We start from the raw sequence: 15,977 nt of genomic DNA, 5'->3' as shown, positions 1-15,977 counted from the left end.
TGTTTCCCTGATTAATTAGGTCTGTGATAACCAGTTCCAGAGAGAATAATGTGGTTTAAGCATAAGTTGTTAGCTAACACAGGAAGAAAGATTAAAACAACTACAGTTACGATAATGTTTTTTGTAGTTTACTTAAATACTTATGTAATGCATCATTAAGGAAGTGGATCAGGGATAAATTCATTATATCTTTAAGAGTTAGCAATTGCTGCTTTTCAGTGATGACCCATTATCCTTTAGATGTAGATAAGATATGCAATTTAACCTCCCTCTTTTTATGGAAAAAACAAAGGACTTAAAAAGAAATTCTGATATGGTGTAGCAGAGGCATGTGACTTCTCCATCTTTTGAATAGACGAGATACATGTAAAATTTGGGCACTATGGTTGGAAGTAAGCATTCATGTTTCCGTTTTAGGCGATTGTAAGCAAGTTGTGGCTAGCTCAATAACTCAAACCACCCAAATGAATTCCCAGAGTTGTTTGATGACTCACTGCCAGTTTGAAGGCATCAACACAACGCAATCCAAGACGTTGAAACCTGTCGATGAAATTCAAATCCCACTGGGAGATCTGGAAGCTAGGGAGATGCCCTTTTGAGTGAATACAAACTCCTTGGGAAACCCATCATTCAAAGCATTGTTAATAAAGTTCAGTGTAATCTATGGATTATTATACGATCACCTCTATAATAAGATATAGTACAATGTCAGTAATCTTACATACTATATCCAGGCCAGCGGAACGGGAAAAGATCCGGGAGTCGACCGGGAGAAGCCGGACCGGAGGCGCCGACTTCGTGGTTCTCCGTGCGCCGTGGACGGTGCAGTGATATCTCCGCCACCGACCGGCCGACTCGGGTCAGTGAAACAAAATAACAGCACCGAATAGACCGGGAACGAAGCGTTAGAATCTGCGCTGAACGATCATGCGCTAGATCTACGGAGAACAGATAATGTCTTATGAAAGGCATTTTTTACGGTAAGATTCCCGTGAGAAGTTTCAAGGGACAAAGAAGCGCTGCTTTATTTATTTATTTATTTATAAAATTTTAATAAATAATGCTAGTGTTTACAGTTGAAATAAAATAAATTATCTTTATGAATAATAAAATATTAGATATATAGGTAAGAAGTAGCAAGTTAGAGCTCTTTATTGCTTATTTAATATGATTTTCGTCTTTATAATAGCAATAAAAAATATTTGTTTACTGTTTAAAAAATTGGGTAGAACGAAAAAAATCTATTTCTTATGGTTTTCTATATTATGCACAAACAGCTTTTTTTTTGAAGTGAAAGTAAGAAGAGCGTCTCACAAGCTTCTCGGGGTACGTGCTCCACCGATTCACGGGCGGATTTAAATATGGCGAAATGAACGCAATATTCAATCGGTGGGCGCTTCCAGGAAGCTTCGTTGGTGATCTCTGCGTCAACTCAGCATTACCACGGACTACTTTTCATCTCTGTGACCCTTTGACAAGTTTTGGGAAAGAAAAAGAAAAATCATCGTGTTCGCCTTTTCGCCGTCCGTACCCTCTCTTTCTGTCTTCGACGGCTGACGCTCGCCGTCGTCGTCGAGTTAACGTCACGCCTGCCGGCGTTACGCTTTTTTTCGTTTTGGATTTCTCGTGCTCTTACCTTCACGCCTGCTGCTCCTAGCTTTTAAGCCGATCTGCTTCAGCGGTTAGTCTCGCTCTCTCTCTCTCTCTCTCTCTCTCTCCCGCTCTTCCAACGGTCGATTATACTGTCTCGTGTAATTTTTTCGTGCGTAATAGGGGAATTGGTTTCGTTCTTTTTTGAGATTAGGGCGTCTGCATGTCTTGTAACTTCATCTTTTTAGTGAGCGGAATCTGTTTCTTTTGGCGTTTTTAAATTCGTTGGTTGCTTTGGAGATCTGTGTATTAATCGAACAATATATTGCTTGAATTTATGTATGTCGTGTTCCACGTTTAAGTAGAGTGATATTTTCCGTTTCGGTTTGGTCGATCGGTGTATTTTGTATGATTGAGTTTGCAAGTGATCGTTTTACTGATGATCAGAAGATGGACTTTGTGTTTCGGATTTGCTGTTGTTATGGTGTATGTCGTTTAAAATGTTTCTATTCTTCGTGCTTCTGGCATTTCTGTGGTTTAGTTTACCTTCGGATTAGCGAAGGGGTAATAGCACCAAGTATTTGATGGCAAACATTTGATCATTGATCGTACTCTTGGGCAGCTTGAATGCGGGAATCTGAAATAAATTATAACGTTTTAATAGGCACAGTTTTATAATTTTTGCATTTTCTATTTGCTCCTCTGTAGTGATGAACGTTCCTTCTGGAGTGAAATTAGCTCTTTAACTCGGGGGTGTGGGGAATAAACTTGCGGTATTCTTTCTCTTTTTTCAACTTAGTGCATTCATGATATAGCAGAATGTATTTGAGTTTGCAGTTTGTTCTTATACTGGTTCTCTTCGGCTATAGGAAGTTGATGATTGTGAGCTGGAAAAACTTTGTCTAGATGACTAATGTATTTTTTTCTTGAAGAACTGCAGATGCACCAGTCTAAAAAGACAGAGCTACAGATGGTACCTTTCGACGAGAAGGTGGACCATGGGACCCCAAATAGTTCATCACCTCTTGCTAAAAAGATTCATCCTTCTGATTTGGGGCCATTATCACATGTGTCTGACATGATGATGCCACCTAAGCGGACACAGAATAGGTTGATCCAGAATTTTCAGATTGTCGTATTAGGAGCAAAGATCAACGCATTATTACCTTTTGGTCCTGCTGCCATAATTCTCCACTATCTTACAAAGAAGAGTGTAAGCCACTGTTGCTTATCTATTTCAGTTGATATTCTCCTCTTAAAGTTGTGAAAACCAGTAGAAAAGCAATGAAACATACATCGTGGTTTCATTTATCATTAGCTGATGGTGAGTCAACCTATAGTTTGTAATCAATCTATGTCAGTTGCACGAAACAAAGACATTTGTAGTAGCAGAAATTTCTCTGCTCACCAAAGTACGGCATGGAACTTTAGCTAGGTTTTTGTGTCATGAGTTTGGTAGAATAGTTGAACATGCAACAAATTTGACCCCTTAATTATCATGCATTCAGCCGATATATGTCCCAACATACAAATCTTTTCTATTCTCTTTTGCGTTGAATATGCTGAACTCTGTCATACAGAAAGCACAATGAATAATGAGCATTTGTGAAAATTGAGAGTACAGTTAGTAAAAAATCAAATAAACAGCTGTAATGCTGATATTTTGGCCATTGATAAATGCACACAGTAGCTCGTTTAGCTTATTTAGTGAGAGTAGATCCGTGTCAGTTTTAAAGCTTCTGGGTGTTTGAAGCTTCAAGACTTTGTTCAAGAACCGTGGAGTCATTGGCTGGAACCTTATCAACCAACTAAGGAAAGGTTCTTGAGACTGAACTGGCTTGAGCTTGTTGAATCAATTGCATTTTATGTGATAATGTAGTATTATTCACTTACAGAGCTTCTAAGAAAAAAATAATGTTTTATAACACAAGAAAGAGCTTCTAAGCATTTTGGTTGTATGCTGTCTTTCATCTCATCATTAGGAGCTTTCTGTGTCTTTTTAAATAAATATTGTACTAGCTAAAGTGTGATACTTTTAACTGTTTTTCAATCAGAAGTCTGATCACTCACCTGGTCCTTCCTAAACGGATTTGATTTATAATCTGGCAGCATTCTGATTTAAATGTTGGTGAGGTAGCAGAAAGTTTGAAAGTCAAACTGATTAGCTCTTGTCTTGTTGCAACTGATTTATATTGCAGGGATGGGTTTTCTTCTTTAGCTTGGTTGGAATCACACCTTTAGCAGAGCGTTTGGGTTATGCAACAGAGTAAGTCTTGGCTTGTAGATTGAAGTAAATCACATCATTTTATTGGTGTCTTTATCAAAGAATGTTGTGACTTACTATTCGGCTGTTGTGATATAGGCAGCTTGCTTTTTACACCGGGCCTACAGGTAATAAGACATAGGTCCTCTGCTCACAACGTTTAATTCCTGTCTTTAGTATTCTCTTGTTTCAAATATATATATGATTTTTTTTTTTTTTTTTGGTGTCCTGCAGTTGGGGGTTTATTGAATGCTACATTTGGAAATGCCACAGAGATGATTATTTCTCTTTATGCCTTGAAACATGGGATGATTCGTGTTGTCCAACAGTCACTACTTGGTTCTATCTTATCAAATATGTTGTTGGTGCTTGGATGCTCTTTTTTCATTGGTGGGCTTTGTCACCATAAGAAGGATCCATTTAATAAGGATCAGGTCTTCAATAAGGTAAGCCCTGCTCTTGTGTTCAAGTTCCTTTACAATTTATGTTCTTAAAAAAATTGTCCTGAAAGATGAATGGCAAGTTTTACTGGTTAGCTTTGACTTATTTTATATATAAAAAAAATATGATGAAAGAATGAGGGTGAAACAGCAAAATAGGAGTTAGGAAAGAAGAGAGAAGAGGAAGAAAAATAAATATGGTTGATCTCTCTTCTTATTTTATCAACCACTTATGCTACCATAAATCATACGGACACTTGACTGTAAAATTAAATATGTGCTTTTGAGTGATAGGCCATCATGCCCTTCACTACATGGAAACATCGAAGTCAAATATCCTGGACACCCAACTTGCTACAAATTGAGATAAACTTTTTTTTTTATATAAAGATGTATTAAAAAACAAGAGAAATTACAAAACAAATTGAGATAAACTGTTTATTGGGTTTTGGTTCAATGGCTCCATGAGAGGGTTACTAGTGTTAGGTATTGGATTCAAGTCTCACTAGAGGTATTGGATGTAGTTGGCATGTGTAATCAACATTCAAAAAATAAAACATAAAAAAAATAAAAAAAATGAAAAGACCTAAGATAAACAGCTTGTGAACATGGGTTTTAAACTATTCATTAACTCATTTCCTGAACAACGTGTGGAGTACTTATCTTTCCACTCATAACTGCATTTCTCAGAGCAACTTCAGAGGACTTCTTCTTTTTTTTTTTATACCAGTAACGTACTTTGATGTGCTTCATATGTTCATTAAGCATTGGATTACTTGCTGTGATAATTGTCCATGACAATCACGTAACCTGAGAACTCAAACTCTGCATTCATAGACTTCTTTCACATTCACATGCAGCATGAGCTATAGCTTGACACTTTGCTTCAAAACTGGATCATGCTACTATAGTCTGATATTTACTCTTTTTCCCAGTAACTAAATTTGCTCTATAAATATGCAAAATCTAGACATTATCCTCTGTGCTTGGCATGTGCTACATCATAATACCTCATTACAGAAATGGCTTACAATTAATGTACCAATCTTCACCCAAGTGCCCTTCAAATACTATTAGAATAACGTATACAAGCTCTAAAAGAGACAAGGATTTTTCCTTCAGTCAATTGACCATGCCAATTGCTGAATAATGCACTCGGCTTCATTGTCAAATAAATAATTTCCTTACGAAAATTTGGCTGCTTCCATCCCAACATGGGTTGGTAACGTTAAGAGGCATGTCCCGACTTCTCTGTGTAAGATCGTCTAGTCCCACTGTTAAGTCCTCTGTCTTTAACACTGACAGCTGATTCAGGGTGTTTTATGCATTATCACCTCTTTCCATGTCTAGATCTCAATATGATGGACTGACTAATAGACGGGAGCAGACGAGGCACAAACAGAAGCAAAATGGGACTTGGACTTGTTTTGTGTGCAAGGTAATAGAGCTAAAATAAATTACTGAAAGTAAAATACTGAGACAAAAGATATACTGGAGAGAAGAGAGATGACAAAATGAGTAGGTTTGTCAACCTCTCTTCCACTTTTATAATAGCAAACTACAAATTTGCCATTAAGAACAAAATGTAAGATGCACGCTTTCATGCGTTGTACTATAATGCCCTTCACTGTAGAAAACATATAACGTTGATGACTTCCTGACATAATACCTGTAAAGGATGGTAATTGAGCTCCAGATTGACAGCATTGAATTTTTTTTGTAAAAATTAGAACATGAATCTGAACTCATTATCATTAAAGTATGTCAGGTCCCATAGAGAAACAAAGGGAGGTGGAAAATGTCATGGATGGAGGATGGGGGTTCATGTTCCACACTCTAACAGGGTTGTAGAAAAGTTTTGCTGATGATTATGAAAAATACGAGATGATACTTTTTTCTCTATGAATCTATTAATAAATGTCTATGTGAAACAAAATTTTGCATCTTTGTGGAACAATTTTTTCATTTCGCATGAAATGAAATGAAGTGAAAACTATTATTATAGCTCGCTACCTTCAAAAACAGGCTTCTGCAGTTGTCAATTCTGGGCTACTGTTGATGGCTGTCATGGGGATCATGTTTCCTGCTGTGCTTCATTTTACTCATTCGGAGGTTCACTTTGGGAAATCGGAGTTGGCTCTTTCAAGGTTTAGCAGCTGCATTATGCTCCTTGCTTATGCTTGTTACTTGTATTTCCAACTGAAGAGTCAACAAACTCAGTATAGACCTATTGATGAGGTCAGTATCTGCTCTATTTTAATGCTTTGTATTGCTGATAACTTGTGATTCATGATATTACAAATTGAATGACTTATATATTAGTATATCAAGAAGCATAGGTATGTGGCATTGTAGTCTCCAGAATGTCTATCGGGATTTGATCTATGATTGATAGCTCATGGTTTGAAATTCTTTTAACCATTCAAAAGAACAAGCTTCTCCTGGATTCCAAATTAATTCTGTTTTACTTCCTTTGACCTGCTTTTGAGGGACTTACGTGTCAAACTTGATCCTAGGAGTAAAAATTATGTCTGATTTAATTGTTTTTGTTTGTACTATATGACTACCATTTTAATTGTTGAATCATTCCTTTGAGTTTTGTGTGATGAGTACATCAATATCTATTGTAGGAGGTACCAGAGAATAGTGAAGACGACTCTGATGAAGAAGAGGTCCCTGAAATAACTCAGTGGGAGGCTATTGGTTGGCTTGCTGGATTGACATTATGGATTTCTGTTCTTTCTGGGTTCCTTGTTGATGCAATAGAGGTGAGCTTTTTAAACCTACCTGTTCCTTTTCTTCTTGACATATACTTTATGGTCAAATTTTAATGTGGGTAGGTCACCACCCAAAATTGTCTACGTGTAGGAGCCATATAGAGGGCCAACAAGTGAGGGGACTGTTCGATTACTCCCACATAGATTCAAGATTAGAAAAGATTTTTTGTATTGCTTGAGAAGAGTCTCTTAGCTTTGGCCTGTCATTTTGGGACGAACATCGACTCAACTTTAACAACTTGATACTTTGTAAATAGTTTCATTGCAATCATCGAGGTCCAATGCCCATTTCAGACTCCAAAGACATCAATTATTGGAATCTCAAATGTTTACAAACTCTCTCTCTCCTTCTCATATGTAAATATTTATCGATTTATTTATTTTATATGTCTCTACTCTTATACCCTAGAATCAAGGACTTTAATGGGTATTTGTTGAGTAGCAGCAGTTCTTTTCTTCTTCTTTTATTATTTTTTTATTTTATATAAATCTACAATGGATTATGTAATTTAGGGACTGGAAAATTCAATTGGCTGTGGTATGTTTTCCAGGGAGCATCTGAGTCTTGGAACATGCCAGTGGCTTTCATAAGTGTCATTTTGCTTCCTATTGTTGGGAATGCTGCAGAGCATGCGAGTGCTATTCTGTTTGCTACAAAGAACAAACTTGTAAGTGCTATGTACTTTGTCTGTGGGTATTTTTTGTTTCATGAATAAAGTTTAGAATTTATCATTGATTCTCTTGCAGGATATCACTTTGGGTGTTGCAATTGGATCATCTACTCAAATATCAATGTTTGTGGTAATGTTCTTTACTCTCTTCTCCATTTGGTAATCTTTATCTTGTATCTTTGAGCTCTTATCCAACTACAGTTCAGCTCCCTTAATTTTTAGTTCAAGGAATTCTACCATCAGGTTGTAGCTATTGGCAATAGGTAAATGTTTATTGACCATGATCAAGTTTCATGATATTCTTGTAATGAGAGACATGGATAGTATACTGGTGATACTTCAGTTCTATCTGTAGTAATAAAACCAGGAAGCAGCCGTTAATATGTTAATGAATTTTCTTGTAGCAAAAAAATAATTCCTATTAATCATACGCACTGTATAAATGGTAAGTTTTTTTCTTTTTAGATTTTTTGCATTGTTCAATGTCGAGGCGTAAACCCAAGAACTCCTTATTATGACCAAGCATGATGTGACCATTGAGCCCAAGCTCAGCCTATTGGTGTAAATATATATAATGAGTTACTGTGAAGGGATAAAATAGTAAATATTTACAATTTTTGACATCCAAAATGCTCATTTGCTTTCTTGTGAAGGCTTACACACTGAAAGTGTATCATTTTGCACTGCTTGTGATACTTGCAGATTCCATTCTGTGTGGTTGTTGGTTGGATTTTGGGGCTACGGATGGATTTGAACTTTCAGCTGTTTGAGACTGCGACACTCTTTATAACTGTCCTGGTGGTTGCATTCATGCTACAGGTTTGCTCCCAAACTTCAAATTACCTGTTGAACACACAATTGCCACACAACAGAAAACACTGACATTATGGGAATCTTGCATCCTGGATCTTCCATCAATGTATTTGATGAATTGATTCAAATTCTGGTATGGGGGTGGCAGTATTTTTAGTATAAGGTCTTGGTTTAAAGTCTCACTGGCTTAAGGGGTTCAGTGTACATGTATAACCAACATTTAAACCCTCACGGGTTAAGGGGTTTAGTGTGCATGTGTAAATCAACATTTAAAAAAGAAAAGAAAAAAAAAAAAAAAAAAACAACAACAACAACACTCACACATAGACACTCCCCAATTCTCTTCAAAAAGAGCTACATCATCCTTCCCTTTTTCAGGAAGTGTGTCCTTTTGCTCTTGTCCAATTGCCATCACCTGAATAGTTTAATAACAGATTTGAGCTGTTATGATATTTGGTGCTATTTAACTTTTAAATTTCTTGTTACTATACCAATTGTTAACTTGTACCTTAAACCTGAAAGTCAAACTGCAGCACTAGCTGTAAAAGGGCGCACGCACTCGCATAACAGCTTTTCCGTGAAGAGGCAGAGAGTGTTCAATAATGCAATAGCTTCTGTTATATGGCTCCTGTGCACCCTCCACCCCACCCAAAAATAAAAAAAATTAAAAAAATTGTTTTACCACTGAAGCCTGTCTATGAAAAGTTGTAGCTCTTGTTCGACTTGAATCTAAGTACGACCTTACTAGTGTGCCTTTTTTGCCAGTGTTTGAGGGCTAACTACTGTGTCAAACATGGTGGTGATCTGAGAAGCATAAGCAGGAAACCAGACCGTTTCCAGAGTTATTGAAAATGCCACTGCTCCCTTAATGTGTCCTTTAGGACCCATAATAGAGATCCTTAGGGCTTGCATATTGACTAAGGTACCCTTTAAAATCAGGCAGTGCACAGGTTTTTTTTGCAAAGTAGCTGTATGAGTCTCTTTACAGCAAATGAGGTTTTGCACCTTATAGTTGCACTTTTGCGTGCTCTATTGGGTTGAACAGTGAACCAAACATTACTAAAATCATCACTGACCATTAGTCTTGATATATTTTTTTTTTTATGATAGATATTAGTTGGCAACCAAATGGTGTTACCTTAGTTGAATTGACCATTAGTCTTGATAGATATTAGTTGGTTGTGTGAGTCAACCAAATACCTTAGTTGAATTGACCATTAGTCTTTATAGATATTAGCTGGTTGTGTGAGACAACCAAATGGTTTTACCTTAGTTGAATTGCTTTTACTTGAATCCTCCTATGGTTGCTGAGACATTGTCACCGCTTTACACTTGCGGCATGGAATTTCTATTCTTTACAGTCGCTGCCTGACATTTGCTGCATCAAATTTCCATTCTTTGCATAATAATATTGGTGGGAATAGTCCATGGATAGACAAGAAGCAAGCAGAACCAGAATCTGAATCAGGAAAAACCTTTTTGAGTCCAGCCTTCATGTTTTGAGTTACAGATCTTTTGAGGGACTGTAAAACCACAGCCGAAACCACTTTCTAGTTTCAAGGCTTTGTGAAAGAATAGAATGTAGATAGTGTTCATTCCCAAGTCCAGGCCCGGGATTCAAAATAGATAGGCGACATTGAGGCCATATAAGGAATGAATGTAGTACGGGCCAATCTTGGCAACTGTACATACAGTAGTACGAGCCATACAATATATAAATGAAAGAATGACTCAAAACTACAAGCACTTGAAACCTCCCCGGATCAATCATCAAGAGCTTCGAGAACTCCTATGGTTATTAGTTGGGAAATGGTCTTCTAATTTTGCCTAGGCATTTTGGAATGGATCTAGACTCAGCTTTAAGTAGTTGCCAGTTCAGGTCTTCTTGTATTGAAATGAGACAAGTGGAGATGAATTTTTGGAGCACAGAGAGTTATGTTTTATGTATGAGAAGAGAGCGAGGAAGAAGAGCGAAAGAGTCATAGTGGGGAGAGTTGAAAATTGTGACTAAGAGAAAACAGAGTATCATTTTTGTAATTCAACATACTTTATTTATTGAATCTTCTTACTGAAAATTCAATCCTTGTTTACAGTGCAGCATAAACACACTTTATATAAAAAAAAAACACTATGCTAAAGGAAAGCAATACAAATGTACTGTTTGAAGAAAACTATCCTTTAAACAACTGGAATTTTAGATTTGAAGTGGATTTTTTTTCTTTTATGTGTTTATGTGGCTAAGGAAATAGATAATTTTACTTTGATGCTTGTAGTACAGTTTCAAATTAATTTTCTGTTCTCAAACTAGTTTGAAATGTTTTACAGGAAGGCACTGCAAATTATTTCAAGGGCCTGATGCTCATTCTCTGCTACCTCATTGTAGCGGCTAGTTTCTTTGTCCATGTTGATCCAACATCAAGTAAGTCATTGTTGATGATACTTCAAGTTTTGAAATGTTTGAGATTTGAGAAATGACTACTGCAGGTGAGAAACATGTCTGTATATCTGAAGGAAGTAAGAGGAACTAAGCAGAAGTTTCATACAGAGATGATATTAAGCTTTATTTGTTTAACTCTCAGATAACAAATATCCTCTCTAAGTAACAGGATCCAAAGAGTGCCATTACTGTCTTTGGTACATCAAGGTGCCCCCGAGCACACCTATTTCTTCCAAAATGAAATTGAGGCTACAATTGGGGTTCTTTGTTATGTCAGACTAGATTTTAAATTAGCCACTGTTTCTTTTTTATTTCCTTTAGTGCCTTGTTTCATGGGATAGGGTACCATACCAGACATTGGCTTTATGAGCTCCAAGAAACCTCCAGTTATTTCCTCTGTGGGTCATCACACACTCAAACCTTGACAGCTCTGTGAAGTGATGATACCTGTTATTTTTGTCGTGGGGCCTCACACCCTTACCTGGACCCATAGTAGGCCCCTGAAACATTTGTAGGGGAGTGCAGTGGGGATTGGCATATCATTGATATGTATCACGATTATGCCAGCCAATATGTATTGGATTTCAGGGTGTCTTGTTGAAATCTGTCCAGATTCATTGTTGAAATATGTTTAGATTCATTCACTTATTGTCTTGCTAAAATCTCTCCTATATTAGAGGCTAGATTAGCTCTAGGAATTAATCAACTTTCCTTAGTTGTGAATCAAACAATTGTATAAGAAGTTTTTCTTGTTCATTTTCATTAGATACGGTTGGAAAACCGATATGACTACTCTTGCAGTGCTAGCTCCATGTGGGGACCCCACTTCCTTTATTGATTTAGTGATTGGTACCTTAAAAGGGTAATGTTAGGAGATTGGTTGTGTTATGTAAGGAAAGGACACATTGGAGAATAAGGCTTGGGCAGGGTGTGGTCAGAGGTGGAGCCCACTTGCAAATTGTGAACAATTTTAACTTAAAAGCCATGAATTAGTGATGATAGTACAAGTTTCTACCCAAAACCCAAATTGTCAGTTTCACACTTGTGGCAGTAATGTTTTTTGGAGCACAGGAACACGTTAAAATCCTTCTTCAGAAATAAATTAATCATTTCTGTCGTCCAAAGATTTGTAGCAGACCTTTACTATTAGACAGCTAATTTATTTTTCTGCAGATGATGATTAAGAATCCACAGTGGTTGAGAATGCAGTGGAACAATGAGCAGTCTCAGCTTGCTATATTGAAGGGGGGGTCCGTCTAATAGTGGCAAGCAATGGAATGTTTAACTGCTGAGAGGAGTTTTTCTTCTTTCACATGTCATTTAGAGGCGACTGCTCTTGGTTCGGGTGGCAGAAATTTTTTGGGTTTGGAGGAAAAATGTTCTCAATCCCAGACAGCCTCCGTGAAGCAAATCCAGAAACGAGGAAATGTAAAGTGTGCATTCTCTCTTCTTTGTGCAATTTCTAGGCTGCGAAGGGAAGACTTAACTTTCCATGCGATTTCCACAGAAAAAAAATATATTGATTTTTGTTCTATTAATTGCTTTATTTATTTGAGTCGAGTGCTGTCTCAACAAGGCTGGTGTAAAAATTGACTGAAACAGTGAAATACTGTTTCAATATGTTATCATTTGTGGCTTCCTTGTTCTTTTTGTTTATCCACTTTTCCTTATATCCACCATTTCAATATGTCTATTGCTTATCAGTTGTTACATAGTCAGGGAAAGTAATATCTATTAGTATGATTAATAATTATTGACTGTTCAATTATGGTGTATGGATCCTCCACTGATCATCACAGTAGAGAGATTTGCATGGCAAATTTCAAAAGACAAGTATAATCATATAGGTAGAAACATAACAGCTTCATGAGTCAAAGCTTGAATAATTAGGATTGGCTCAAAGAGGCTCAATAAAACAAATGATTTCATTGTTTGAGTCGACGAGTAATAATCTGAACTTAATAAATGATTTCAAAGTGCAACTGTAGTAGTTAAGTATACTCGATTCCAGAAACACCATCCCCTCCGTTGTTAAGAAAGAATTCATGTCGCATCATAATCCTCCCATCCTTAAGCTGCATCTTCCTAGTTCCCACCCACGAGCTCCAGACAAGAAGATGAAAACGAGCTTTCAGACGCAAAAGCGCGTTACCGGGTTGTTTGCGTTGGAATTTGAGACGCGTTCAGAGCAATTTTCAGCTCCGTAATTTCCATGAAAGAGACTCGTGATTCTAAATTCTAATCCTGCAATCATCAAACGTTATATGTTTTGTTATTTCTCATTCCGTACAAATAATTTCCTTTCATGCGTGGACCCTCGTCGATTCTATCCTCGTCTGCAAACGAGTCAAAAGGACACGATTGATTCGACAAAGAAAAGATTAATGCGGTTTCTATGAAGTTTGCTCAAGTAGAATGAACAGGATCTGACAATGGAAAACGTATGTAAGCAGACACGGAAATTCTTATTGTAATCTTCGCAACTGTTAAGGTTCCAACTCCAAGGAGTGCTCAAATAGAAAACAAATTAAATTTTATCTCATAATAACCCTCCAGATTTGGATAAGGCACCGGCCAGGTGCTGCAAAATCTACAAAAGGAAATCGTTAGCTGTATTTGTAAATTAATTTAGCTCAAATTGGTAACATATCTAATCGTTGGATTTTGTCCATGGAGTCGGGATGACTCGGTTTGTCCAAGTCAGGTTGGCTTTCTCCCTTTCAGAAGCTGGACTAAGGGAGTCAAGGAGGCTCATATCCAGGTTAATTTTCTGTGAGCCTCCTTAACTCCCTTAGTCCAGCTTCTGAACAGATAGGGTCAGGAGAGGCCCTCTTTGTATGCAAAGAGGGAGCAGCGTTGCTTGGTGATAAGTTTCACACCACCATGTGAGGGGAAGGGAGAAGTTGATATGCCCCATTTCCATGGATCAGCCACCAGACGATCTCTTCTTGGTTCCGGATAGAAAGACATGAAGATAACCAAGTTTTCGAAGGAAGTTTGCACCTTAAGCCTCGTGAGAGAGATAACCCGATCTCAAGCCTCGTGAGAGAAAGAACCTGATCTCATTTTACAACTATGATCAATGCTTCCTTTTTCCTTAATCATACGTCCCTATAAAGGGAATTAGGGAATGACGCCAATAAAGGTCCAAGCAAGAGGTCATAAGTTTCAACCGAATTACAAGAAAACCCACTAATGAATTAAAAGTGCAAATTACCTAATCTACCCTCTTTGTCGATTAGTTAATCTAGATGATATGGAGTCCATAACAGAGGTTTACCTTCACACTATACTGCTCCACCGTGCATAGAGAGATGCAAGGACTAACCTCTCTCTTTCTCTTTCCTTTATGTTAAAAAGAAGTGCAGGTCATGGTGGCATCAACCCAAATCGTACGAGCTTGACTCGAAGAAAACATGACTCGGTTCAATTTTTACTTGATCTTTGCTCGAGCTCAAACTTGAAATAAGGTTGTTTAATTAGAACAAGCCAAACTCGAGATTTTTCAAGCTCATCTTGTTAGCTTGTGAGCCGATTCATTAGCATAGATTTTTTTTATGAAAATACCCTTTTACTCTAATTGTTCTCGTCAATTCCCTTTTTAGTTAGTTGATAGTTGTTCTTATTTACCTTAACCTCAAAGATGATCGAGTTCAACCCTTTTAGGTTCCTCAACATCTAGTGTTTTTGTTTTCCAATGTAATAAACACTATTGATGAAAATATTTGCTATTTTTTGTAGGTCTATTAAATTGGTTATTACACATTAATATACTTCATTGCAAAATCTTAGACTTCTTTGAGATAGATTGCAGTTCAATGGTACTAAGTTTATTACAATTTTTTTTTTACAATTTTAAACGTAAGTTGGAACTCAAACCCAACTCGAGTTTAAGCTCAAACTCGATTAAATTTTTTGGGCTCGATCTCGAGTTTAAAATATTCAAATCAAACTAAGTTTGAACATTTACATGCACCATATTTTCTTGGAGATTAAACCAATATCATAGAAGTGGTCTTGCCCATTTGTACATTATCATGATTAGTCTGATTTCCTTGTTCTTCACTTAAAAAATGGTTGTTCTTCACATCAGATGTTGTGGGTCAATATGCACATTAAAAGAGACATTCACCAGGCTATCTTTCTTCACACATTAAACAACTCGGAGAAACCAAAGCCATGAACTGACGAAGAAACCCATAAGTATGATACCATTATTACTAACCCTCTTTTAATGATTTAATCAGGTCTTGAATCACTTAATTTTATGACGATTCTATCTAGAAATCTCATTACGGATAATTAAAGACTAATCAAATTTGCAGAGTATTTCGCGGGTCACTGTCCCAACCGTTTGTAAAATGCGAATTCCTCGAGGGCAGAGGTCCCACCAGAGAACCACACAAAACGGTGGTGCACTGCGAGAAGGGCCGACCCGGCCGGCCACACTGAGGGTCGACGAGTTAGGATAGTCCGGGGGCGTGAGATCCAGTGGATACGAGTAGGTTAAAAAGACTTGGCGGGAAGGTCGAGTAGCCGCGGACTGGCTCCCTCCGACAGCCCAACTATGAAAGCCAGAAACCTTCCGGGATCCAGTCCTGACACTCTGGCAGCCGGCCTCCTGCTTTCCTTCCTCGTCTCTTATCTACTCGATTCCATCCTTTTTTCCTCTTCCTCTTCAGTTTCTATTCCAGCTCGTGATTTGAACTCTCTGTTTCAGGTATCAAATTCTTCTCTTACGGATAGAACAGAAAAAGGTTTTGATAACTGTGCTTCGGTTCGTTTTGCCTTTCACTGAGACTATTCTTTTCTTCCTGGCTTTTACAGATTTCATGAAAGACGGGATTTCAAATTGTAGCAGTTACTGTTGTCTATTGCTGGAAGACTTCTACATTCCTATATTACTTCCTCGTGGTTTTTAGTGACAGAAGGATATTCTCTGGCAGATTGATGAGGTTCAATCCACTTGTTTTTGCTATCTAATTC

General features: G+C 37.4%; 1 protein-coding gene across 1 annotated transcript; it reads left to right on the top strand.

Annotated features, from left to right (window-relative positions):
- Positions 1-1,418: 1,418 nt before the first annotated feature.
- LOC137955546 (vacuolar cation/proton exchanger 3-like) lies at positions 1,419-12,629 on the top strand. The gene is made up of 12 exons (XM_068802540.1): positions 1,419-1,681; positions 2,531-2,803; positions 3,789-3,856; positions 3,953-3,981; positions 4,088-4,299; positions 6,319-6,531; positions 6,924-7,061; positions 7,622-7,738; positions 7,818-7,871; positions 8,444-8,560; positions 10,880-10,973; positions 12,165-12,629. Exons 2-12 carry the CDS (start codon positions 2,531-2,533, stop codon positions 12,173-12,175), a joined length of 1,326 nt encoding a protein of 441 aa, XP_068658641.1. The 5' UTR covers positions 1,419-1,681; the 3' UTR covers positions 12,176-12,629.
- Positions 12,630-15,977: the final 3,348 nt, after the last annotated feature.

The sequence above is a fragment of the Aristolochia californica genome, unplaced genomic scaffold (genome assembly GCF_029961685.1).
Source record: "Aristolochia californica isolate CCGP_79_NKW_82.1479 unplaced genomic scaffold, dmAriCali1.0.hap1 SCAF_2, whole genome shotgun sequence".
Lineage (NCBI taxonomy): Eukaryota > Viridiplantae > Streptophyta > Magnoliopsida > Piperales > Aristolochiaceae > Aristolochia > Aristolochia californica.
This window is presented reverse-complemented; position numbering and strand designations above follow the sequence as displayed.

Excerpts from the sequence above, each read along its gene's own strand:
- LOC137955546 (XM_068802540.1), top strand. The coding sequence starts at position 2,531 with ATGCACCAGTCTAAAAAGACAGAGCTACAGATGGTACCTTTCGACGAG. Across the intron at positions 2,804-3,788 it reads ACTATCTTACAAAGAAGAGT|GGATGGGTTTTCTTCTTTAG; the intron begins GTAAGCCACTGT and ends TTTATATTGCAG. Across the intron at positions 4,300-6,318 it reads AGGATCAGGTCTTCAATAAG|GCTTCTGCAGTTGTCAATTC; the intron begins GTAAGCCCTGCT and ends CTTCAAAAACAG.